General features: G+C 39.4%; 1 protein-coding gene across 1 annotated transcript in view; it reads right to left on the bottom strand.

Moving 5' to 3' along the window:
* Positions 1 to 8,258: 8,258 nt before the first annotated feature.
* The window catches only part of PPA1 (inorganic pyrophosphatase 1), a 36,463-nt gene continuing 17,230 nt past the window's right edge, over positions 8,259 to 27,491 (bottom strand). The window contains exons 3-11 of the mRNA XM_025434693.3: positions 26,834 to 26,887; positions 25,877 to 25,996; positions 23,040 to 23,126; positions 21,644 to 21,770; positions 17,225 to 17,352; positions 16,864 to 16,949; positions 10,352 to 10,421; positions 9,287 to 9,329; positions 8,259 to 8,613 (exon numbers count right to left, since the gene is read on the bottom strand). Of these exons, the coding sequence (XP_025290478.1) occupies positions 8,582 to 8,613; positions 9,287 to 9,329; positions 10,352 to 10,421; positions 16,864 to 16,949; positions 17,225 to 17,352; positions 21,644 to 21,770; positions 23,040 to 23,126; positions 25,877 to 25,996; positions 26,834 to 26,887 (747 nt within the window). The 3' untranslated portion in view covers positions 8,259 to 8,581. The remainder of the gene's footprint in view (positions 8,614 to 9,286; positions 9,330 to 10,351; positions 10,422 to 16,863; positions 16,950 to 17,224; positions 17,353 to 21,643; positions 21,771 to 23,039; positions 23,127 to 25,876; positions 25,997 to 26,833; positions 26,888 to 27,491) is intronic.

The following is a 27,491-nucleotide window of genomic DNA, read 5'->3' on the forward strand; positions in this document are numbered from 1 at the left end:
GTCTCGACCCCGCCCCCTCGTGGCGTCACGGCGCTCCGCCACGCCGGGGCCGCACGGCGATCCCGGGGCGGGCCCGCATTTGGCCACGCCCCCTCCCGCACGCAGAGCCGGACGCGCGAGACGTGGCAGCGCCGCGGCCCCGGGGGCGGGGCGGGAGCCGGGGGGGGCGGGGGCTCGCTCGGGGTCGCGGGTTCGAGTCCCGCTGCCGTCGGACGGAGTCGGGGCGGGGGGGCGGGGGGCCGGCGACCGGCGGCTTGGTCGGTTCTCGGAAAGAAGCGTTTCCCCGACAGCCCTCCACCCTGGGTGGGTCCCAGAAAGCCCGTCCTTTCCGTCGCGGTTCTCTGGGATAGCCTGTGTTTGGGAGGAACGGCTAATATTCTGAGCGCTTAGGGTCCAGGCGGTGCTCCGAGCCCTTGGCGTGAATCCTCCCTCGATTTGTCTTTTTAATTTGACTTCGATTACAGCCCTGATGAAGCAGATACTGTTATTATCCTCATTTTTTGCAAATGGGAGGACCAAGGTTCAGAATAGTCCAGTAGCCGAGCCTGAGCTGGTAGGCGAGCAAGGCGCAGAGCAGGAATTCATTTTTGCAACTTTTAACATGAGCATTTCCTCACTTAATTCTGAAGACACAGCCCTACGAGTTTCGTATTATTACTCCAATTTTACAGATAGGAAAACTAAGTCAAATAATGGGATGAATGATGTTTTTGGATAGTTAAGGCCCAATATAAACCTCTTAATTCTCCTTAAATACAACTATAAGTAATAATAGGATCAGTAGGTTGTGTGTGTATGTTAAACCACCCTGTTTTGTTCCCGCCTAAAATTCAAATGGAAAAATAAACAAGGCTATTCAGGGAACAAACAGGATCTGAAAATGAACAAGGATGGGGAGCTAGCACTGTCAGATACTCCAATATATTATAGATGCTCAGTAATTAGAACACCTTGGGGAGGAGCCCCTCAGTGGTTCAGTCGGTTAAGCATCTGCCTTCAGCTCAGGTCGTGATCCCGGGTCCTGGGATCCAGCCAAGCCGGTATCCAGCTCCTGGCTCAGCCGGGAGTCTGCTTCTCCCTCTGCCCTCCCCCTGCTCCTGCTCTCTATCTCATAAATAAATAAATAAAATCATCAGGTGGCCATCTGGCAACTCCAGTAATATTCAGAGGGCATTGGATGAACAAGCTCACCCCTTTACCCCTTCTTTTCATCCTGTGAGTCTTCTGCATTGAGTTTGAATCCTGTCCAGATGCAGAAAGCCATGTTCTGAGGCTTCTCACCAGCTTTGGTGAAACCAGGGGAACTGTGTCCACAGGACTTGGACCTCCAATGTGTGTGCCCTGGAGGTATAGGGCTCTCCTAGCGCAAGCTATTGCATTAGATTACTGGCCCTGACTGAAGGCTGGCTGCAAGAGGTGGAGGTAGGGGGTGTCCCAAATCACAAGGATGGCTTGGGGGGCTCAGGAGGAAGGAAGAACACAGGCAAATTATCAGGAGAGCTGCAAACTCTCCTTGCCAGATAGGCAGCTTTGAGCAAGTTGACAGATGCCCCAGGCTACAGGATACCGCACTCTAAAATGGGTGAAAGGATGTTGTACATGTAAGCAATTATTTCTTTCTGCTCAGTGGTAAAAACCAGAATACCATCTGTGTCAATATGTACAAGTTTGTTCAAATCTTGAGACAAATGTAAACATTTGACCTTTGTCATCTGGAGGATTTCATACAATGTTGACTAGAAAAATCATCCTGAAAAGCAATCTTTTGTATTGTATTTTTATTTAGAGAGGGAAGAGGGAGGGGCAGAGAGAGAGGAAAAGAGAGAATTTTTTTTTTTTTTTAAGATTTTATTTCTTCATGAGAGACAGAGAGAGGCAGAGACACGGGCAGAGGAAGAAGCAGGCTCCATGCAGGGAGCCTGATGTGGGACTGGATCCCAGGACCCCGGGATCATGACCTGAGCCAAAGGCAGAGGCTCAACACCGAGCCACCCAGAATCCCAGTAAAGAGAAAATCTTAGGGACGCCTGAGTGGCTTAGCTGTTGTTTCTGTTCAAAGCCATTGGAGACGCATCAAGTTCTTAGTGAACTCCCACTGTGGGCTCAGTGCTGTGCTGGAGGACAGGCATGAACACGGCCTCTGCCTGTGAAGAACTGGCAGAGAGTCTAGGGATCCCACTTCCATGCTCGCAATGTGCTTTAATAAGCTAGGAGGAGAGACAGGGCGACTAGGGAAGTAGACTTGAAGCTGGAATGCAGTGCAACGATGTCATCTGCCTCCACAGGGAAGGGGCAAGGAGACAGGTCAGGGGACAGTGGCCTCAGGTGCATGAGCGCAACAGCAAGGAGCCACAGGTCACCCTGGAACATCCACACTACTGCTCTCAGGTGGAGCCTTGCATGTCAGACTGGAAGAGGCCCTCCCAAGGCAACCAGGTCAAGCCCCTTATTTCCCAAGATTGGGAGTTGTACGTTGAAGGTGACCCAGCTGGTTAGCCTCTTGAGACCACCTGATGTGACTTGCCAGATGAAGGAGACCAGCTTGTCACTGTGGGAAGAGCCATGGGGCTTGGGATGGTGTCACATTCCCAGCCCTTTGCAAAGGGCCTGGCCCAAGGCGCTCAGAGACCTCAGGGAGGTCACTTGGCCTCCCTCGTTCCATGTTGCAAGTGCATTAAATGAGATGAATTACATAAAGTATATAGAACAGGGCCTGATATTTACTTAGCAAATACCAATTGGAGCTACTTATTTTTAAGATTTTTTTTTTTCGAGTAATCTTCTGTACCCACCATGGGGCTCAAACTCACAACCCTGAGATAGAGAGGCAGATGCTCTATCAATTAAGCCAGCCAGGCGCCCCACAAATGGGAGCTATTTTTGTTGCTGTGGTAGATGTTTGCTGATTATCTCATGCTGATTATATTACAACCTGCTGAGAACTCTTTCTCTGATTTATGATTAGAGTAGCGGTTTTCAAACATTGAGGAATGTTAGGATTACCCGGGGAGGGGAGAACTGGTTCAAAATTAGATTTCAGGGCCTAGCCATGCCCAATGTAATTCAGTAGGTATTATATGTATATACTACTGTTTTACATATATATAAGGCTATCTATCATCTATAATATGTATATTGTATTTACTTCTTTATTTTTTACAAATATCTCAGGTGATTCAGTGCTCGTGGTTCAAGGACCACCAGGAGAGAGGCTGCCTTGAGCCGGGAGCACTCTGCCACGAGCTGTGCTAAGCACTGTCCTTGGTGTTCTATTTCATTTGATTTTCTTTAAAAAAAAATTTTTTTTAAATAAGTCACACATGCTTTTAGAAAAACAATTTAAAGAGTGCAGAATCTCATCAAGTGGAAGGAAACTCGCTGGACCCCACATCTTCCATGCTGTTCTCTACATTCCTACCTCCTGAGATAATCATTATTAGCTGTGGTTGGTTTTGTTTATTTCCAGAAATTGTGCCCATACAAGCATATCCGCGAATGTAGCTCTTTTCCCCCATGCTTACTTTGTAAAAAAAAAAAAAAATACCAAGAGGATCATAGGATAGAGCAGGGGTTGGCAAATGACTTCAGTAACATGTTGAATAGTAAATATTTTCGGCTTTGTGGGCCATATGGTCTCTGTCCCAACTACTAAAGTCTCCCTTGTAGCTTGAAGGCAGGCACAGCAATTTGCAAATGAATGGGTGTGGCTGTGTTCCAAAGCAGTTTTAGTTACCAGACCAGACTGGCAGCAGGCAGCAGGCGGGATTTGGCCCACCGGCCATAGTTGGCTGCTAGAGTACAAGGTTCTCTTATCACTTGTATATTTTGAATATCTTTTCCATATCAGCCCATGCAATGACTATTCTTTAACTGCTACATGGTACTGATAACATATTTAGCCACTTCTGAACTGGACAATTAGATGTTTTTCCAGGTTTTGCTGGACTAAACAAAGCCACCATACACTATGCACTTGGTTGACTATTCTTAGTCAACTGGAATGAATTCGCAGAGCAGAATTGCTGACTCAAAGGGTAAGTGTGAGTTTAAAATTTTGATGGAGACTGCCAAATTGATCTCAGGCTTCTTTTTAAATTCAGATTGCCACATAACCTTGTGATTCTTTCATTGCTTAATCTTACTTCTGATGAGTATTTTCTGTTAATTTAAAGGTTTTGTAATAACTAAAGGAAAGATTCCAAAGACTAGCAGAGGGAACAATGAACTATATGGTAGTGAACTCAAGTTCCTAATTCTTAAGTATTTGCCCACCACAAAGCAACTTGTATAGCATTATTGTCATTGTAAAAGCTAATTCCCTTCTGCCCAGACTCCCAGAAAGCAATAGGGGCAGCTCTTTCTAAATATAAGGAACATTCTGTGTAAAAGAACAGTTTAAGCCCTCACAGACCAAATATACTGATCAAATAGGACATAAGTGCCTTTATAGCTGTAGCACATGCAGGCTTAGGTTCTGTTTTTTTTTTTTTTTTTTTTTTTCCAGGCTTACGTTCTGATGGTGAAAATGAAATTTGAATTTCCAGTGGGAGTTCTTAATCAGACGCTTTACACAGCTGGGCCTGTTTCAGATTCCCTTATCTGGAAAAATGCATTGCTCACACTCACTGTTGTTGAGATTACAATTATGAACAACCAGCCTCCATCGAGTAAGCCTTTCTTACCACCCTGGCACTGTGGAAATCCTTCACCTACATTCCTTCCATCCTGTGATGGCTTCATGATCATCTTACAAATGGAAAAACTAAAGCTCAAATAGGTTAAGTAATTTAACCATGGTGATATAGTCAGATTTGACTTCTAAGTCCGTGGGAAAAAATTCAATCATTTGCTGCATTGAAAACTGTCAAAAACCTTGCTGACTGATTCCTAACTAGTGGGCCAATTCTTTTTTTTTTTTTTTTTTTTTAAGATTTTATTTATTTATTCATGAGAGAGAGAGAGAGAGGCAGAGGCACAGGCAGAGGGAGAAGCAGGCTCCATGCAGGGAGCCTGACATGGGACTCGATCCTGGGTCTTCATGATCACGCCCTGGACCGCTGAGCCACCGGGACTGAACTGAGCCAATTCTTATGAAGTCTTGCACATTGTATAATCTTTCTTTCTATATATATTTTTGTTGTTTATTTATTCATGAGAGACACACAGAGAAACAGAGACACAGGCAGAAGGAGAAGAGGCAGGCTCTGTGCAGGAGCCCAACGCAGGACTCAATCCTGGAACTCCGGGATCACGTCCTGGGCCGAAGGCAGACGCTCAACCACTGAGCCACCCAGGTGTCCCTATACAATCTTTCATTACAAAATCTATTTCTCATCCTGACAAATAAATCACTTAAGAAATCACATAGGACCATGACTGAGACAACATTTAAAATACACTTAAAAGGAAGTAAGAGAAATATTGCTAAAATCTGAATGCTGATGTTTCTGATTCGGGTCCAAACAAGATGGCATACATAGACCCATTTTTCCCTGCCCCTCATGGCTAAGCACAGCTTCAATCCTGGAAATGGCAAAAGAGACAATCAAAGGAAAACTCTGAAAGGTGGCAAAAAGGTGAGCTGGTTTGGGACCAGGACCAAAAAACAGCACAGTGGCAAGAGCACATGCATCCTACCACCCAACTAGAGAGTCTTTCTCAACTCTTGACCTAGTAAAATAGGCTCACTCCTCTCCTTTAGAGAATGGGAGTCTCTCTGGTCGGCATGATACCACTTGGCAAGGGTGGGAAGACTAGCCAGGAATAAGCCACCAGGGAGGTATTTTCCAGACTCCCTATTTCCACCAAGAGCCTCCTAGGTGGGTGGGCAGGCTGAGCCCAAGGGAGAAACCCAGCTATAGCAGGTAGACTAGTCCAGGAAGCCTCTTTATCCTTGTAGGCTAAATAAGACTCCTCCCCTACCCAGGGACACTTGCCCAGTAGGGTGGGTTGGGAGGATCAGTTGAGGGATCCAATGCCCTTCCTCCAGAGATACCCACCAGTGCCTTGAAGCAGCACCTGCAGGAACCAACAGAAGCCCCACAGCACCAGAAAAAACCAAGCACACCAGAGTTAACAGTCCGAAGCCACTGAAAATTAAACCACCATTGAAACCACAGTCCATAAAGTAGGCTGAGCCCCATGTGCTAGGCCTTGGTGGAGGATAACTGCTAAAATACAAAATTTACATAAAATTTACATAATAGACAACATGTCTAAGACATAACTAACCCATCATATCGTGAACGAAGAAAATCACAACTTGAGTGAAAAAAGACAATGGACGCCAACACGGTAATGAATCTTGAAAAGGATTTTAAAGCAGCCATCTTAAAACTGCAATTAGACTGTCAATTAGAAACGCCCTTGAAGTAAGTTAAAAAATAGAAAATCTCAGCAAAGAAATAGAAGTTATAAAAAAGATCAGAATAGAAACCATAGAATTAAAAATACAGTAATATAACAGTTCCATAATAACAGAACACCTGCTGGCTAGGTTCACCATGAGCTTGGAGATGACAGGACAGGTTTCACAAACTCAAGGACAGAACACAACACAACTCATCCAGTCTGAAACAGAGAGAAAATAGTGGGAAAAACAAAACAAGAGCCTACAGACTCATGGACAGCAGCAAAAGATCCAACCCTTGTATCATTAGGGTCCCACAAAGAGAGGAAGAGTACAGTTGGGGCTGAAAGAGTATTTGAAGAAATACTGCTAAAAAATTCCCACATCTGGTGAAAGACACAAATTTACAGACCTAAGCTGAGCAAACACCAAACAGGATAAAAAGCAAAATAGCAGTAATTATCTTACATGTGAACTAGTACAGCCTTTTTGGAAAACAATCTTGCAGCTTCTTATGAAACTAAGCACGCATCCATCATTTCACCTAGCAATCACAGTGACAGGTGATGCTAACACACCGATGTGTCTGGGAATGTTCACAGCAGCTTTACATGTAATAGCCAAAAATTAGAGTAAGCCTACTATGGAATACTACTTAGCAATAAAAAGGGATGAATAAAAAGCTATGAACTATTGATACATGCGACAATTTAGAAGAATCTCCAGGGAATTATGCTGAGTGAAAAAAGCCAGTCCCACATGGCCACCCACTGTGTGGTACCATTTATACAGTATTCTTGAAATGACAAAATTGTAGAAATAGAGGACAGATTAGTGGTTGCCAAGGGTTAAGGATGAGGGTGGGGAGAACCTGTAAGAGGAAGGTGTGGTTGTAAAAGGACAAGACGAAGGTATGCTGTCAGAACTGTTCAATGTCTTGGGGCACCTGGGTGGCTCAGTGGTTAATCAGCTCAGGTCATGATCTCAGGGTCCTGGGATAGAGCCCTGCTCTCTGCTCAGCAGGGAGTCTGTATCTTCTCTTTCCCTCTGCCTCTACCCCCACTCATGTTCTCTCACACACTCTCTCTCAAATAAATAAAATGTTAAACAAAACAAAACAAACCTGTTCAGTGTCTTGTAGGATGCCAGAACATACATGGGAGATTCAGTTGTACAGAACAATATGCCATACAAACGAGCATAGGTAAAACTGGAAAATCTGAATAAGATCAGCAAACCGTATCAAAGCTAGTGTCCTAAGTGGTCATATTATACTATCGTTTTGCAAAATCATATCTTTGGAGGAAATGGGAAGGTATAGAGAGACTCTCTTTCTTACAATTGCATGTGGATCCACAATCATCTCAAAAAATTTCAATTAAAAAATTTACTTAATACAGGACATTACATGAGTAACATCTTATTTACAAATGAGGAAACCTAAGCTGGGTAGTGGGTTAACTGACCTAAGATTACAGAGTTAAAAGCAGATGGGCTAGGATTGAAAATTCAGGTCTGTACATCTCCAAAAACCACGACCTTAATCACAAAGCTATTTGGAGTGGATATCTCAGAATACAACACAAATGACTTAAGAATCCAATTTGCTGATTCAAGAAGTAAAAAAGGTAACTATATCATTTCAAAAGGTGAGCAAAGTTTTGCTTTTCACTAATAGGACAGAAGTTTAAAAGCTTTTGCTTTATAATGAGATGCTAGGAATCAGTAGGAATATAGTATCAAGACTACTGTAAACATAAGGGATTTTATTCTCAGGTTCCTAAAAGTCAGTTTTAGTCTAATAATTTTGAAATTAAATTATAAGATCATGGATAGAAAACAAACACCAAATAGCATGCATGCCTGTTTGGTAATGTCAGGCTTCAGATTAAAGTAAAAATATTATAAATGAAGTTTCAGCAAAATAATTTTATTTTCTAACACATGGTAAACATATACATCCAATATGCACTCATCTTGCACATTTATTCACAAATGACTTCCAAATTACAACTGCTTTGATATTGAAGAGTGTACTAACAGTTATCTTAGTTGAGATATGAAGAATGCTTTTAGATATATAACATCCTGAATATATTGGTCACAGCAGAATTTTGCTTTAGTTAGATTAGTTCTATGAATTTAAAGTTTTGAAAAGCTACTACTTTTGCATCTAATACTCCACATGAATAGGATGCAGGAATATCAAGCTTGTATTCCACAGAATATTCCTTAGTTTTTCTGGTGATGGAACCACTTATCCACTGCATTCAGAGAAAAGAAAACCAAATTAGAATCTCTATTAAGATTCAAAATTTTTTAAATAATAATAAAAAAATCAAAATACAGTCAAACTATAACAAAGAATACCATACTTGCTTTAACGTATCCTACCATGGATTACCTTAAAACAAACTTACACCTAAGTTTCACTGCAGCAAAAACAGTGTTTTGGGCTTTCTCACTCTTGATACTAATCACTATATATGTGATTCTCACCAGAAGACTCTTACAGAGAATTCTTTTTTTTTTTTTTTTTTTTAATTTGAGAGTGAGCGAAGTGAGAGGGGTCCCGACAGAGTTGCCCCCTACAGAGAATTCTAAACCTCAAGGGAGAGAAAACTGCTTTCTGGGTGAAGCAGCTGGTGGCCTGATGGGAATCCAGAGCCCCACCTGCTCCAACATTCATAAGGCATCTACCTGAAACCCAGAGGGGAACAGTGGGTCATAGTTTGGGAATTGCTGTGATGGGGGGTGGCGTGAAAGGTGGTGTTATAACCATCTTTCTTCCCACATACTTATGGAACTCTAAAAATGTTTCTTCCCCCCCTCCTTCTCTTTCTCTGTGGATGTGGTGTGTAATATGTATCTGTAGACAGATATAATTTTCCCACACATATACTGTTTAGTGTAATTTTACTAGAATATAGATCTTACCATCTGTTGGTACTGTGCAGGCAGATTCGCATGGTGGCGGTAACTAAAATAAAATATTAAAATATATTAGTCTAATTCCAGAAAACAAGTAAGCTAAAAAGAAAAGTATACCAATAAAAAAATTAGAAAGAATCTGAACAGAAGATAACTTTCCCAATTTTTAGGTCCTAAAAATAATTTATAACATATAGGAACAAGGCAAGGTTCATTCGACTACCAAAAACCAATTCAGGCCTCTTAGCTTTCAATTGCACAAGGGAGAATAAATAGAGATGTTGCTTGAAATAACTGATTGATGCTTATATAATGATTTTATATATACATACATATACATAGAAAGTAGACAGAGTATTCTCTTTCAAAAGTTATATTAACTAATGGTTTTTGTCTTCCAATTTTTCTTATTCATCTCAACTTTGTCAGAATTCATATATAAAGATAAATCTAAATATACAGGCTTCAATGTTTTTTCCTTGTACCATACCCCATTTACAAGGCAGTACAAAGTCAGACTTCATTTTCTTTTGTTTTCCTTATTGGATATCATAAATGAGAATAAGATTACCTCGTTCAGTCTTTTGGTTAATCTAAATCAAATAATTAAAAATAATACAAGCTAAAATTCTTTCTTTCATGAATAGTCGACTACCTTACAAGAAAGCCTTTTCTAGGATTATGAGCCACTCCTGCATGGTGCCTGAAACTTGGCCACTTTCTTAGTCCTTGCTATAACCAAGTCCAGTAAGTTCCCATTAATTCCTTTGGGAAAAAGGGCTTATGATAGGTACACAGGTATTTGGGTTAGTTAGTACATTCTGGAATCATTTTGATTGTTATAATTGTACTATTTTCCCATTTAGAATTGACTGGGGCCCTTCCCAGCCTCTCCCTTCAGTCCACGGTCTACTTGGGTCCGCTCATGGTTTGTGGTTTCAAGACCTCACACAATAACATGCATGCAGGAGGAACTCCAATATTTGTTGAGAGAAGTACTTTCTCTCCCCATTAGCATCATAATTTTTTAGCCACCAGGTATGCTCTCGTTCAAGGAAAAGTTTTACATACAGCATCCACAATAGCTTTGGCAGCATCAGGATCACACTTGAAGGGGCTCTCAGACACCGTAGTATTCATGCTATCAAACAAAACAGAAGTAGTCATGAGTCACAGTAACAAAGCTGGTCTCTTACTAGTTAAAAAACAGCAGGTTGAGATGGTAGACCAGATGAGATTCAAGTCAGGTTTTCCTGAATCTCAAGTTTACTCAAGGTATAGGACACAAAATCAGTATATACAAAAATCTGTTGCATTTTTCACACACAGTAATAAACAATCAGAAAGAGAAATTAAGAAAACAGTAACATTTACAGTTACAAAAAGAACAGAATATCTAGGAATAAATTTTTTAAAGTAATCTCTATGTCCAACATAGGGCGTGAACTCATAACCCCAAGATCTAGAGTTGCATGCTCTCCTGACTGAGCCAGCCAGGCATCCCAATTTAACCATGGAAAGAGCTGTACGCTGAAAACTATAAGACCTTAATAAAAAGAAATTGAGGAAAATACAAATAAATGGAAAGATAGTCCATGCTCATGGACTGGAAGAATTAATATGGTGAAAATATTTATACTACCCAAAGCAATTTACAGATTCAATGCAATCCCTACCAAAATTCAGTGGCATTTTTCACAGAAACAGGACAAACAATCCTAAGATTTATGTGGACCCACAAAAGACCCTGAATAGTCATAACAATTTTGAGAAATAAGAGCAGGGATCCCTGGGTGGCGCAGCGGTTTGGCGCCTGCCTTTGGCCCAGGGCGTGATCCTGGAGACCCGGGATCGAATCCCACATCGGGCTTCCGGTGCATGGAGCCTGCTTCTCCCTCTGCCTATGTCTCTGCCTCTCTCTTTCTCTCTCTGTGACTATCATAAATAAATAAAAATTAAAAAAAAAAAAAAAAGAGAAATAAGAGCAAAGCTGGAGGCATCACACTTCCTGATTTCATGCCACAGCGATCAGAGCAGTATGGTATTAGCATAAAAACAGATAAATAGATCAAAGGAACAGTATAGAAAGCCCAGAAATAAAATCCATTTGTATAAGGTCAATTTATTTACAAAAAAGGAGCCAAGAATATACAATGAGAAAACGGCAGCCTCTTCAACACATGGTGTTGGAAAAACTGGACAGCCACATGCAAAAGAATGAAACTGGACCGCCATCTTCTATCATACACAAATGCTAAGTCAAAATAGGTTAAAGACTTGAATGTAAGACCTGAAACCATAAAACTCCTAGAAGAAAACATAGGCAGTAAGCTCCTTGACATCAGTCTCGAGGATAAATTTTTGGATTTATCCAAAAAGCAAAGGTAAAAGCAAAAATCTGTAAGTTGGGAGCACTTCAAACTAAAAAGGCTTTGGCACAGCAAAGGGAACCATCAACAAAATTAAAATGCAACCTACTAAATGGGAGAAAATATTTGCAAAGCATATATCTGATGAGGGGTTAAGATCCAAAATATATAAAGAACCCAAACAACTCAATAGCAAACAAAATCTGATTAAAAAATGGGTAAGAGGATTGGATAGGAAATTTTCCAAAGAAGACATACAGATGACCAATAAATACATAAAAACATGCTCAACATCACTCATCATCAGGGAAATGCAAATCAAAACCACAATGAGGTATCACCTCACACCTGTTAGAATGGCTGTCACAAACAAGGTAAGAAATAACAAGTGTTAGTAGGATGTAGAAAAAATGAAGCCCTTTTGCACTCTTGGAGGAAATGCAAACTGGAGCAGCCACTATGGAAAACAGTATGAAGAGTTCTCAAAAAATTAAAAATAGAACTACCCTATGATCCAATAATTCCACTTCGAGTATTTGTCTGAAGAAAGCAAAAACACTAAATGGAAAACCTCATGTTCCGTAGCAGGATTTACAACAAGACACGGAAACAACCTAAAGGTCCTCCGATGAATGAACAGATAAAGAAAATGTAGTATATACACACACAATAAGAGAGAATGAGATCTTGCCATTTGTGACAACATAGATGGAACTTGAAGGCATTATGCTAAATGAAATAAGTCATACAAAAAAATAAATACCATATAATCTCACTTATATGTGGAATCTAAAAAAAACAAAAAACAACAACAACAAAAAAAAAACACCGAAGTTCATGGATATAGAGAACATATTGGTGGTTACCTGAGGTGAGGTGAAGGGTGAGCAAAATGGGTGAAGGGGGTCAAAGTTGCCAAAGATCAGTTATGACTAAGTCATGGGTATGTAACTATAGTGACTATAGTTAATAATACCATATCGCATATTTGAAAGTAGCTAGGACAGTGGATCTTGAAAGTTCTTATATCAAGAAAAAAAAATGTTGTAACTATGTACGGTGATGGATGTTAACTGGACTTACCATGATCATTTTGTAATAAGTACAAATCGACTCATTACACTGTATACCTGAAACTAACAAAATGTTATGTCAATTACATCCCAATGAAAAATAATTTTTTTTCAAAGTTGAAGATGGTAGACCAGATGAAAGTCAAGTTTGATTTAGTTGAAAGCTTTCTCCACCTATATTATATATTCTATTTATTTTGCCAAGGCATAGTTATTCTTGTTGCCACTTTTATTCAAGCACCCAAAACAAGTTCAAATTTAGAAATGCCCTGTAATGACTGAATGCCCTGTAATTCTCACTGAAATAACTAGAAATGCAAAATAAAATGAGAAACATATCCTTCCTAATTAGACAAAAACAAAAAATATATCAGTTCCTATCAGTGCTAGTGAAAGATCTGAGATAAACTGTCCTAGTGGGAGCAACACCTGGTTCCCAGAGAAATATTTCTGGAAAATACTCTGATAAACTGTATCCATGTGCTTTGATAGAAAAGTTTCACCTCTTAGAATTCAGAGATTTAAACAATGATCTAGGGATGCCTGGGTGGCTCAGCAGTTGAGCGTGCCTGCCTGTGGCTCAAGGCGTGATCCTGGAGTCCCAGGATCAAGTCCCACATCGGGCTCCCTTCATGGAGCCTGCTTCTCTCTCTGCCTTCCTCTGTGTCTCTCATGAATAAATAAATAAAATCTTGGGATCCCTGGGTGGCGCAGTGGTTTAGCGCCTGCCTTTGGCCCAGGGCGCGATCCTGGAGACCCGGGATCGAATCCCACGTCGGGCTCCCGGTGCATGGAGCCTGCTTCTCCCTCTGCCTGTGTCTCTGCCTTTCTCTCTCTCTCTCTGTGACTATCATAAATAAATAAAAATTAAAAAAATAAATAAATAAATAAATAAATAAATAAAATCTTAAATTAAAAAAAAAAAAAAAGAAAGAAAGAAAGAAAGAAAGAAAAAGAAAATGCAGACAATCATAAAATGAAAGCCTTCCTTCCTCTCCTCTCCAGATGACTGTCTTCAAAGGCAATTTATAGTTCTTATTTCCCCCAGAAAAAAAAAATTTAGATATAAATACAGATGCTGGCATGTGGGTGGGTGGGTGTTTATCTTGCATAAATGGGATCCTATTAAATATACTACTAGGAACTTTGCTTTTCTCCCTTAACATATTTTGGATATCATTCCATATCAACATATATAGAGATTTTTGAATGTGCTAATTACTATTCTATTACATAGATGTACATAACCATTATATTACATAACATTTTGTTATTATAAATGACACCATCTTATACATGGATCTTGGTGAACTATGGATATATTCCTAGCAGTGGTGGTATGAAGAAATACATGCAATTTTATTTTTTTACTTTACTTTGTTTTATATTTTAAAGATTTTATTTTTTATTTATTCATGATAGACACACAGAGTGAGAGAGAGAGGCAGAGACACAGGCAGAGGGAGAAGCAGGCTCCATGCAGGGAGCCCGACGTGGGACTCGTTCCTGGGACTCCAGGATCACGCCCTGGGCTGAAGGCAGGCGCTAAACCGCTGAGCCACCCAGGGATCCCATACATGAAATTTTAATTTCTGGGCTGGATCCTGTCAAATTGCCCTTTACAAAGATATACCCATCTATAGCTTAGCAGCTACATATGTATGTTCTTGGTATCCCTAGCTATCATCTTTTTTTTTTTTTTAATTTTTGCAAGTCTAATGGGTGATACCATTATCTTGCTGAATTGCATTTTATTTTATTTTCCAAGATTTTATTTATTTATTTTATTTGACAGAGAGAGAGTGAGCAAGAAAGAGAACATGAGCAAGGGCAGAGGGAGAGGGAGAAGCACATCCTCACTGAGCAGGGAGCCCGATGCAGGGCTTAACCTCAGGACCCTAAGATCATGACCTGAGCTGAAGACAGACAATCAGCTGGGCCACCCAGATGCCCCTGAATTGCTTTTTAAATTATGAGTCAGACTGTATACCTTCTTCTATGTAAACTTCCTTCTCTTACCTTTTTTCTCTATCGAGCTGTTAGTCTTTCTTACCAACTTGAACAAGCTATTTAGCCCTTTGTTGTGTTTTGTTCAAATAAAAAAATACAACTGGGAAAAACTGTCTCTTGATACATAAAAATATCCGTATCTTGTATGGATTTTGAGTTTGTGCTCTGTTTTGAAAGGCCTTCTCTGCTATAAGCTAATAAAGAAATTCAATTATACTTTTTCGAGAATCTTTTCACATCAAAATTTATGTGTCTGGAATTGAATATTGATGTAAGTCAAGGGCTGCAAACTCAAGTACTAACAGACCGCACCCTGTTAACATAAAAGGGGGGAAAAGCTAAATGTAAGAAAAGGTGCTGAACTGCTTCTGAGGGGCACTCAGGGAGCCACCTGCCCAGTTACAGCACCTTTGAGACACAAAATGAAACAGCCAGGGGCACCTGGGTGGCTCAGTCAGTGAAGCAACTGCCTTCAGCTCAAGTCATAATCTCAGGGTTGGGCCAGGCCTTCATCAGGCTCCTGATTCTCCCTCTCCCTCTGACCCTCCTCCTCATTTGTGCTGTCTCTCTCTCAAATAAATAAATACAATATTAAAAAAGAAAAAAAAAAAGAAAAAAAGAAAAAGAAACAGGCAGCACATGGTGGCAGATGCCACTATGCATCTCTGATAAAAGGATATAGGAGGGCAGCCCCGGTGGCTCAGCGGTTTAGCGTGGCCTTCGGCCCAGGGCCTGATCCTGGAGACCCGGGATGGAGTCCCACATCAGGCTCCCTGCATGGAGCCTGTTTTTCCCTCTGCCTGTGTCTCTGCCTCTCTCTCTCTCTCTCTCTCTCTGTCTCTCATGAATAAATAAAATCTCAAGAAAAAAAAAAAGAGTATATGAGCAAGATCGAGATCTAGCCTGTCTTCTTAAACAGCCAGAGGTCCAAAACCCTCCACCTGTAATACTTTGTTATAAACTAAATTCCTCTACCTCTGTGGGTCTACCAAACTCTAAAGGACTGAGTGATCTGACTTTCTTCTTCAACATCAAACTTTCAGGAAAACAATATTACTAAACAGGACAAAGATAACTCCACCCCACCACCACTACCTCATTTTACCCCCCAGAATTTTCCTCGCTATTTTCACATGCAAATTTCTTCTAATGAAACGGAAATGTTATTTACAAACATAGCTTCCTTTTCATTCAACAGATTTTATATTCTTCAATAGTCTTAAAGTTTTCTTCTTCTGGGTCCTACCGATGTCTTGTTTATACCGTGGTTATGTTTTATTTCTTAAATACTATATTCTGTATGGGGCCTTTTCCTCCACTATAGTTTCTGTTACCATTTGTATAGAAAGCTATCAAAATACACATATATTCATTTTGTAGTTGGTCACCTTGCTGAATTCTTTACTTTTCCTATTGTTTTCTGGGTACAAAATCATATACCTGTGACAGTTTGCTCCTCCTTTTCCAATATTCCTGCATCAAAACACATCATTTCCCTTATATACTTCACTGACTACTATTTCAAGAACATTAGTTAAGTGGTGATAATGGGCATTCTCTTGTCAATCTTTACATACCCAAGAGGAAGTATATGATCCTGACCATGGTTTGGGGGCCAGACAGGCTTGGATGTGAGTCCTAACTCTAAAACACTTATCAGGGAAGGACATTGGTTAAGTTTATTTTCCCTGCTACATACTTGGCAAATATTCAACTGCTCACCAAATATTAGCTATTATTATAAGCAGTAGTAAATTTTGTGTACGTGGTAGATACTGGTTTTAGCTGCAGCGCATCTTACATATTTATATCAGAAAAACTTTGCACTCAACATTGTTTTACTCACTACATTCGGAGCACCCCGATATGAGGAAGCCTTTCGATACCCTCATGAAGCTCTGATCTCACTCTCCCTTTATGGTTTTAGTTTGTACTTGTTCAGAGAGTATCTTACGAGTACTTTTCAGTTGCTTACATATCTACCTTCCTACTCACTTTAGCACTGAATGACAAAACCAGTTATCTCTGTTCTAAGGGAATGTAATGATACAGTGTGCTTATGTCATTAAAACCTTTGGAGCAAGCTGATGTGCTTGTTGTGTTAAACATGCAGAGAAGAGTTACTACTTACCAACTGATTCCCTTTCCATCGATTTTCTTCGTCACTAATGCTCTCCAATGGTCATGAGTGCTTTTAATAATATCCATTGCAAAATCCTGTAATTTGAAGAGATATGCCTTACAACGACAGATAAGTGTTCTTTCCTTGTTAGCAGTTTCCCAAAGCCTGATAACTCTGTCTTTTCTGAATTCACTTCCTCATGTCAAAAACAGAAGAGAACATTTAAATGAATAAATCAATATTAAGGCTGTCTCACTTATGTCTTTAAACACTTGTTTTATGATCATATAATCTTTAAATGGTTCATAAAATAGCTACATTACTCTCAATACAAACAGGCCTAAAGCTACACGTCAAAATGACGCATTACCTTATCTTTAAATTCTGCATTGAAAGCAAACTGATTCTCTGGTTTTCCATCAGGAACCTTGTACCTTCTAAACCAGTCCACAGTAGCTTCCAGGTAGCCAGGTTTCAGCCGCTTGACATCATTAATATCTAAGAAGAGAATAAGCAGGTTGCAAGATGCATATATAATTATTCATGTAATAAAAATCTCAAGTATGTACTTTGAGAGAGCTATGAGATAGATTATCAACAAAGTAAAAGATAGCATAGCATTAGAACTAACCACCGTGTTATAAAGAGAACACATACACATAAAAAGGAAATCATCTAGTGACTTTATTAAGGGATCAATACAATAGTAACTTCTATTAAAAGAGAGGGAGGAAAAATGACAGAGGGAGGAAAAATGACTGGGGACTGCATAAGGAAGGAACTGGTTTGGCAAGGGTAGGTAATTTCTATGAGAAGGGCAGCAGATACTAAAACAGACAGCCTGAGGGCTATATTCAGAGGCACACACCCCAATTACCAAAGATAAGAAAAAAGGGATTATACTGAAATCCCTTGACCAGTGACCTGTTAAATAAGGCTAGACTTCTCACTCTACAGGATAGGCATCTATATCACAATGCTGTGGTTCTGGCCAACAGAAAAATGTCCTGTTTAAAAAACTTTTCAGAGTGCCTGGGTGGCTCAGTCAGTTAAGCAACCAACTCTTGATTTTGGCTCAGATCATGGTCTCAGGGTTGTGGAATCTAGTCCCGTGTTCTGCGGTTCTGCAGTTAGCACGGAGTCTGCTTGAGATTCTCTCTCCTTCTGCCCCTCCTCGAACTCACTTACTGGTCTCACAACCTCTCTATCTCTCTCAAAGAGGATCAATGTATCCAACCTAGTTGCTTTAGTGATAAGCAGTCCTATTCCATGGCTCTGTGTCTATCTCTCCCAAAGTTGTGGCTAGTCAAGAGTTCTCCCCATCTAGAAACTCCAGTAAACTCTTCAAATTATAATGGATGGCAGACAGATACTGTCTTGAGTTGACATTGTAGGAAAGCTGCATGCTACTTGCACCATGGGGCAGCCACCCAGAGAAAATTTTCAGGGTTCTAATAGCTTCTACTGCAGGGAAATGATGCCCTAGCAAAATGCCACTGACACACTGACAGGTGTGGGTGGCTTCACTAACTGTGGCTGGAGCATGCCACTTAGCACAAGTGCTCTTATGTAAGTAGCACATATGAAAATAGACATATTGATCATGAGAATCACTGTACAAAATTTTAATACAGAACTATCTGAAACTATCTTTATCCTTTTTCTGACTCTCTCTGACTCTTCTTCTGTCATCAAATCGCCTTCTGACTATAGGTGAGAAAAGCTCTCTGCTTTCAAGGACTCATGATTAGATGGGGCCCAGCTGGATAATCCATGATACTCTCCCCATCTCAAGGACCTAACCTTAATCACATCTGAAAGTCCATCTGCCATGTAAAGTAATCTATTCAGAGTTTCTGGGGATTAGGAGGTAGACATCTTTAGAAGGGGCACAGCCTTATTCTGCTACTATAAAATCCTAGAGGTTTTGACAAATGCATAGTATCATATATCCACCATTAGTGTCACCATTTGTGGCAAGCAGAAAACTGTCCACACTTAAAGATGTACATACTCTAATTCCCAGAACCTGTGAATTTGTTATGTTACATGGCAAGGGGGAATGAAGGTTGCAGGTGGAATTAAGGTTGTTAATCAGCTGAACTTAAAACTGGAGATAATCCTGGGTTATCTGGGTGAGCTTAATCATAAAGGTCTTCATGTGGAAGAGGAAGGCAGAAGAATCAGGGAAGAAGAGATAAAAACTTGACTTGCAATTGCTGGCTTTTAAGATGGAGAGAGGACATGAATCACAGAATGTGGGCAGCCTTTAGAAGCTGGAATGCAAGGGAAAATATTTTTCTTTAGAGCCTCCAGAAAGAATACAATCCTGTGATATCTTGATTTTAGTCCAGTAAGACCCATTTCAGACAGGCAAGAGAAGGTCAATTCAATAACTAAAATGGATTTAATTATTAACGAGAGGCAAGATTAATATAAAAATAGTCATGATAGGGCAGCCCTGGTGGCTCAGCGGTTTAATGCCGCCTTCGGCCCGGGGTGTGATCCTGGAGACCCGGGATCAAGTCCCATGACAGGCTCCCTGCATGGGGCCTGCTTCTCCCTCTGCCTCTCTCTCTCTGTGTCTGTCATGAATAAATGAATAAAAATCTTAAAACAAAAAAAATAGTCATGATAATAAGACACAGAGTTACAAACATTTCTTTTTCAAAAAGGACTCAATCAAATTATAGCACTAACCCATACATTTTTGGCCAAGTGATTCCCAATAATGGTTCCCAATGATTCCCAAGACAATTCAATGGGGGAAAGAATAAATGGTCTTTTCAAAAAATGGTGCTGGGACAAGTAGATATCCACGTCCAAAAGAACGATGCTGACCTAATCCATAACATATACACAAATTAACATAGAAAAGATCAGGGACCTAAATGTGAGAGCTAAATTTATAAAAGTCTTAGAAACATAAGTATCAATCTTTGTGACCCTGGACTAAGTAGTGGTTTCTTAGGTATGACACTACAAGCACAGGAAACGAAAAAAAAAAAAAAGAAAAAAGATAAATCAGACTACACAAAAATGGAAAACTTGAGTGCTTACACTAAGAAAATTCAAGGACAATCTACAAAATGGAAAAAAATACAGGTAAATTATGTATTTCCTAAAAGTCTAGTGTCTACAATACATAAAAAACTTTTATAATCCAACAATAAAACATACCACTAGAATGGCTATAATAATAATAAAAAAAGTAACAAATGAGCAAGGAAGTAGAGAAATTGGAACACTTATAGCAAGCTGGCAGGACTGGTAAAATGGTGCAGCTGCTTTGGGAAAGAGTTTGGCCATTCCTGAAAAGGTTAAACATGAGAGTTTCCATATGATTCAGCAACTCCACTCCTAGGTATCTGTATCTGAGAAGATTTAAAAACATTTGTCCACATAAAAACTTGTTCAGGCGTGTTCATAGCAGCAGCATTATTCCTAATAGCCAAAAACAAACCAAATGTCTACCAACAGATGAATGGATAAACACAATGTGGCATATATCAATGCAATGTATAGAATTCAGCCAAAAAAAGGAAGGAGTGCTACAACATGGATGCACCTAGTAAGCATTATGCTAAGTAAAAGAAACCAGACACAAAAGGTCACAAGTATATGAAATTCCAAGTATACAAAACATGCAGGATGGGGAAATCCATGGAGACAGACGTGCAGATTAGTGGTTGCCAAAGCCCAGGAAGAGCAGGGACTAGGGAGTAACAACTTAGAGGGAAAGTTTTCCTTTCAAGTGATGAAATGTCCTGAAACTAGACAGTGGTGAAGGCTGTACAACCTTGTGAATGTACTATATGCCACCAAACTGTACACTTTAAAATGGTTAAAACGGTGAATTTTGTGTTAAGTGAATTTTACCACCAAAAAAAAAAAGGGTGGGGGTGGGGCAGAGGGAGGGGCGGCAGATGAAAGAAGTACTGATATATGTTAAAATGTAGATGAGCCTTGAAAACATGATGCTGGGCAGCCCGGGTGGCTCAGTGGTTTAGCGCTCCCTTCGGCCCGAGGTGTGGTCCTGGAGACCCGGGATCGAGTCCTCTGTCGGGCTACCTGCATGGAGCCTGCTTCTCCCTCTGCCTGTGTCTCTGCCTCTCTCTCTCTGGCTCTCATAAATAAATAAATAAAATCTTTTTTAAAAAAAGGAAGAAAGAAAGAAAAAGAAAACATGATGCTACGTGAAAGAAGCCAGCCAGGCACATTATCATACGATTCCACTTGTGTGAAATGTTCAGAACAGGCAAATCCATAAAGACAGGCAATAGATTAGTGGTTGCCAGGGACAGCAGGAAGTGGAAATATTGAGGGATTGCTAATGGATATAGGGCTTCCTCTTAGGGTGAGGAACTTGTTCTGGAATTAGGTAGTAGTGATAGTTGTACAACCAAGTAAATATATGAGAAATCGTAGAATTATATACTTTAAAGTAGCAAATTTTACAGAATGCAGATCATGTCTCAATAAAAAAAAATTTTAAGTAAATAAATAGAGCATCTGAATGCTAGTATGTGTGGAAGGAAAAAAGAAAACAGTAGACACAAACTACCAGATTTTTCCTTTCCTGGAACGAAGGAGAAAGTTTAGTTAACTACTAAGAAGTTCACTATGTAAAGTAACAACGCTTTGTTGAATATTTTGCTTCTCCATTCTTTAACAGTCTGAAGGCATGGGCTTATTCTTTATTGCTTACTGAAGCCAATTCTGTCATTATAGGTTAAGTTTGGTGGTGCATAAGATTTGGATACAGACTTAGATCTTCAGATTTCCTTACCATTGTAATTGGCTGCATCAGGATCATCCACATTAATGGCAATGACTTTCCAGTCAGTTTCTCCTTCATCAATCATAGCCAGTATGCCCAGAACTTTCACCCTAATTATTTCACCTCTTGCACATACCTAAGAGTCAATACCCACAGTTAGGACCATACTACAGAATGAACCTTTGGAAGAAAAGTTTTACTTGGTAGTTAACAGGAAATACAGAAGATGCTGAATTTCTGCAAACTTACCTTAAGATTGTTCCTTTAAGCAATTTTTAAAAAGCTAAACAAGCAAATCCCTGTCAGTCCTATCAAAATTGAAAATAGGTACCTTATTACTTATAGGCCCTAAGAAAAGCAATAATATGGTTCAGGATAATTCCTACTTTTTGAACTGCCACTGTTTGTGCCAAAGAATAAATCCACCATAATGTCTCAAATTCACATTTAAATGTGTTTTCTTAAAATAAGTCAGTCAGAGAAAGACAAATACCATATGATCTCACTCATTTGTGGAATTCAAGAAAAAAAAAGATGAGCATATAGGAAGGGGGAAAGAAAAAAAGGAGAGAAGGAAACAAATCATAAGAGACTCTTAGAGACAGAGAACAAACAGGGTTGCTAGAGGGCGGTAGATGGGGTAGGGGAATAGATGGGTGATGGGGATTAAGGAGGCACCTGTGTTGAGCACTGGTTGTTGTATGTAAATGATAAACCACTGAATTCTACTGAAACCATTATTGCACTATATGTTAACCAGAAAATAAATAAATAAATAAATAAATAAATAAATAAATAAATAAATAAGCAAGCTTTCTCAGCTTTTTATTTTATAGAAACAACTGAATTAGGCATATCATATATGACTTAACTTTATGAGTTAAAAAAATTAATGACAGCCTTCTTTTTGGTTAACTATTTCCCTGAGCCTGAGAAAAACCATAAAGAAATAGAATTATAGTCATAATCTTACAGCAGCCCTACTTGATAAAGAAATTCTGACCAATTGTCTCCAGCTCATGAGGTTATCTGGCATGAGTCAGGTCGCTGACTGCTCCCAGTCATTAGGTAAAGTTTGCCCCGTATTGAGATGAAATTTGCCTCCTAGTACTCTTCACCTACTGACTCACCATCTGCCTTCTGAAGCAATGAGGACACAACCATTTCTCCCACATGTATGTACAGTCATGTGTGCATATATACACACTTTTCCACACTAGTTTTAAATGCACAAATTGTAACATACAAATGCTTCAATGAACCAGAAGCTTTTAATTTATCAAAGGGACATCATTATTTTGCTGATACTCATATATTTTATTAACAATATTTTTTGAAGTATGAACTTTGTATACCACATTACTATCTTGTTGACTCTACAGAAAAATATTTCAGATTCCATTACCTTACTTCCAATTTCACACACATCGATGGGGTCATTGTCACCACAACAGCCAGTATGTTTGTCATTGTGTCCTGGGTCTTCCCAAGTCTAAAAAAAATAACAATAATAAGGCTGAGAGTATATCACTCTTCTACATGTTACTAACAAAGTGGATCATGTTTGACATTAAAAAGTAACACCCCATAAGTCTGCAAAAATATAAATCCAGTCAACTATACTCAAAAAAAATTTTTTAAAGATTTATTTATTTATTTATTTATTTATTTATTTATTTAATTTATGATAGACAGAGAGAGAGAGAGAGAGAGAGAGGCAGAGACACAGTCAGAGGGAGAAGCAGGTTCCATGCTGGGAGCCTGACACGGAACTCGATCACAGGACTCCAGGATTGCGCCCTGGGCCAAAGGCAGGCGCTAAACCGCTGAGCCACCCAGGGATCCCCCCCCAAAATTTTTTTAAATATGAATCTTTAGCTATTTTCTTCTAATTTTTAAGTTTGCAGGTTCCTCACAGGGAGCCCACCCAATGCAGGACTCGATCCCCAGACCCCAGGATCATGCTCTGAGCCAAAGGCAGATGCTCAACCGCTGAGCCACCCAGGCATCCCTAGTTTCTTCTCATTTTTAAGAAATTATTTCTTTTTTTTTTTAAGATTTTATTTATTCATGAGAGACACACCTAGAGAGAGAGGCAGAGACACTGGCAGAGGGAGAAGCAGGCTCCATGCAGGGAGCCTGATGTGGGACTCGATCCCAGGTCTCCAGGATCACACCCTGGGCCGAAGGCGGCACTAAACCACTGAGCCACCCGGGCTGCCCAAATTTTTATTTCACATCTAAGAATCTTCACTATATACAATAATTTTAATTAAATGTTGGGGCTCTATTATGCTGCATATGCTATATATGTTCAAAAATATGCTAAACTAAATTTAAACCTTAAAAGAAAGAATAATCTTTTCTTAAGTTTATTTATTTGTTTTATTTTTAGTAATCTCTACACTCAACATGGGGCTTGACTCCCCACCTGAGATCAAGAGTCACAGGCTCTACTGACTAGCCAGCCAGGGTCCCAATAATGAACCTACTTAAAACAAGCAAAAACAACCACCTAATAATAGCTCAGACAACATGCAACACAAATACAGACCCAAATATTTACCTAAAAAACACATTGAAAGTAAAATGCGTTTGATGAACTCTTCATGTTCACTATCTTCTACTAACTAGATTTTCTTTAGAATAAATTTCCAAAACAGACGTACATAGACAGTAGTACTAAAATGGAAATGCGGGGATCCCTGGGTGGCTCAGCAGTTTGACACCTGCCTTTGGCCCGGGCATGATCCTAGAGCCCTGAATCGAGTCCCGTGTCGGGCTCCCAGCATGGAGCCTGCTTTTCCCTCCTCCTGTGTCTCTGCCTCTTTCTCTCTCTGTGTCTATCATAAATAAAAATAAATAAATAAATCTTTAAAAAATAAAATAAAATAAACAAAATATAAAATAAAATAATAAAATAAAATAATAAAATAAAATAAAGTAAAATAAAATACATAAAATAAATAAAATAAAATAAAATAAAATAAAATAAAATAAAATAAAATAAAGGAAATGAGATGCTCTGGTGGTAAAAGTGTCATCATTGACCAGGAGCCAAGACTGAAAAGTTAATCAGGATTTTTCTGGAGCTTTCAATTGCTGGCTTTATTTCCTGAGTCCTCATAAAGCATCTCACAAACGAATGGATAGTCTGCGCACTACCAGAATTTTAAAATGTAGCCATTGTTCTAGTTCTTTTCTCCCCAATCTAGAACTTATATCTTGGATTTGTTTGCCTACTCAACTGGAGTAAAGGCAAAAACATCAAAGTGAAGAGGCATAAAGGGCAACTGGGGGATCCCTGGGTGGTTCAGTGGTTTAGCACTGCCTTCAGCCCAGGGCGTGATCCTGGAGACCCAGGATCAAGTCCCACGTCCGGCTCCCTGCATGGAGCCTGCTTCTCCCTCTGCCTGTGTCTCTGCTTCTCTCTGTGTCTCTCATGAATAAATAAAATCTTTAAAAAAATAAAATAAAGGAAAACAGAATCCCATTTACTACTCTACCACAAAAGAGTGGCATTAAGAAGAAGAAATCAGGACTCTTAACATAAAAGCATACATGCGCTAGGTTCCTCACAACAGCCTGTGAGCTAGGTGCTAGTAATATCTTGGGGAGATAGGTCTTGGGAAGGAAGAAAGGCAAGTTAGTCGAGTGAGCTAGCAAATAACAGACTTGAGATGTGGTACCAATACAGAGCTTTCAACCACCAGGCTATACAGGCTCTCCTAACAGGTTTGCCACTCATTATGTAAAGAAACAGTGTGTATGGTTTATGACCAGTCCATATAGAAAAATAAATATTTCAGAAAAGAATAAACTTTCAAATGTGAATTTAAACACTGTAAACAGGGACACCTCAGTGGCATTGCGGTTGGGCATCTGCCTTTGGCTCAGGGTGTGATCCCAGGATCCAGGATCGGATTCCACATCAGGCTCCTTGCATGGAGCCTTCTTCTCCCTCTGCCTCGGTCTCTGCCTCCCTCTCTCTCTCTCTCTGTGTCTCTCATGAATAAATAAGTAAATAAAATCTTTTAAAAAAATCAACACTATAAACATTTATCTTTCAGTTTATTTTGAAAATAACTTGTTCAAGAAAGTACTGAAATAACTACTTTTCTGTTGCTAAAATCTACCGTAGCGAACACTTTCCACATGTGTTTAAATCTTTTTCATTAACAGCAGCGGGTTAACCTTTTGTAAGCTAAAAAGTACATTTCGAGCAATCACACAGGGACATACCTGAGGGATGGCACCATAGTTCCAGATATATCCTTTATAAGGGAACAAATTTGCAACATAACGGAGTTTTCCTTTCTTCACATCTTGTTTAATTGGGTTTAGAGGGTCTTTTGTAGCTATCTGAAATAAAAAATTTCAAATCAGAATATTTGGATATAAAATACTATTCAAATAAGGATTTGAGGAAATGAATTGTGGAATACATAGCCCCTAATTCCACTTTAATGACATGCTTTACCTCTAACATTTTCATGATTTGATATGTTTTTCCGTAATCAGCCTTTAAGTGGAAAACTTATTTGAGGTATACAGAAAGGAAAACAAACAAAAAACATTTACTTACTCCAGAAAGCAAAAACTAAAATTATCTGTAATAAATCCTAACATTGGAGAAATGTTTTAAGGTTTCTTTTAAACAGGCAAAATAAATATTATCCAACTTAAAATTTTCTTTAAAACATTTTAAATTATTCAAATATTTGAGTATATAACATATGCAAAGTGGGGTTACTGTCAAAAAGCTTAATTAACTGATATAAAATGTGTAACAACCACAACAAAAAGCCAAACCTATTAGGTATCATCAGAAAGAAATTAACAAAATGCAACAGAAATTCTAATAAAATCACAGGTGGCTAGGGTAACTAAAGAGAGCCCACTGACTCTGTGGAGGCATCAATGATGGACTTAAGAGGACAAAAGAGGAGAAAAAGGTAATTCTAGGCTTTCAGAATGCCAGAAGCAAGGGTGTGGAGATGGAAAGTCCATAGCATATTTGTAAACAGTAACTGGTTGGGTTGGAGTCTCAGGGGGAGATTGGCAGGCAACAGGGGATCCAATTGGAAAGCAGACTGCACTAACAAGAAGGGCTTCAGCTGTTAAACCCTTAAACAAATCAGTGTGGCTAGGTCAAAGTTAGTACCCTAAGTCTAATTATGAATATAAGGGGAAACATACCTCCATTTTTGCATTAGACCAGCGTGGTACTTCAACTACCATGTGGAAAACGTCCTGAAAAAAACAAAACAAAACAAACAAAACAAAAAACAGAATTCAGATGGTCACAGGAGCTAATCTATTATCTTACTTCAATGAGCATGCTCTAGTTCTTCCAGAATTAAATTGTTCATTGTTTTGGACTTTGGAAGTCAATGGGCTTTCAGTAAAATTCATCAAAAAAAAATCAGATAACTGATGAAGAATGAAGAGATAAAGCAAATATGCAAAATAACTGTAGAATCAGGCAGCCCCGGTGGCACAGCGGTTTGGCGCCGCCTACAGCCTGGGGTGTGATCCTGGGGTCACAGCATGGAGCTTGCTTCTCCCTCTGCCTGTGTCTCTGCCTCTTTATCTCTGTGTCTATGAATAAATAAATAAAATCTTAAAAAAAAAAAAAAACTGTAGAATCAAGGTGGTGGCTGTATGCCTGTCCATGGTGTATATTCTTTCAACTTTTTTGTATGTTTAAGTAAAGATAATAAATTTTTCATAATAAAATGTTGAGGGGTGGGTAAGAATGTTCCTATAAAGAAACAGTTTTTAAACATAACAGAATTTCTATCTCTGAGGAAGCCCATCTTCAAAGTGATCATCTCCAAAGGCTACTTACTTCCTC

This window comes from Canis lupus, chromosome 4 (assembly GCF_003254725.2).
Source record: "Canis lupus dingo isolate Sandy chromosome 4, ASM325472v2, whole genome shotgun sequence".
In the NCBI taxonomy this organism is placed as follows: Eukaryota; Metazoa; Chordata; class Mammalia; order Carnivora; family Canidae; genus Canis; species Canis lupus.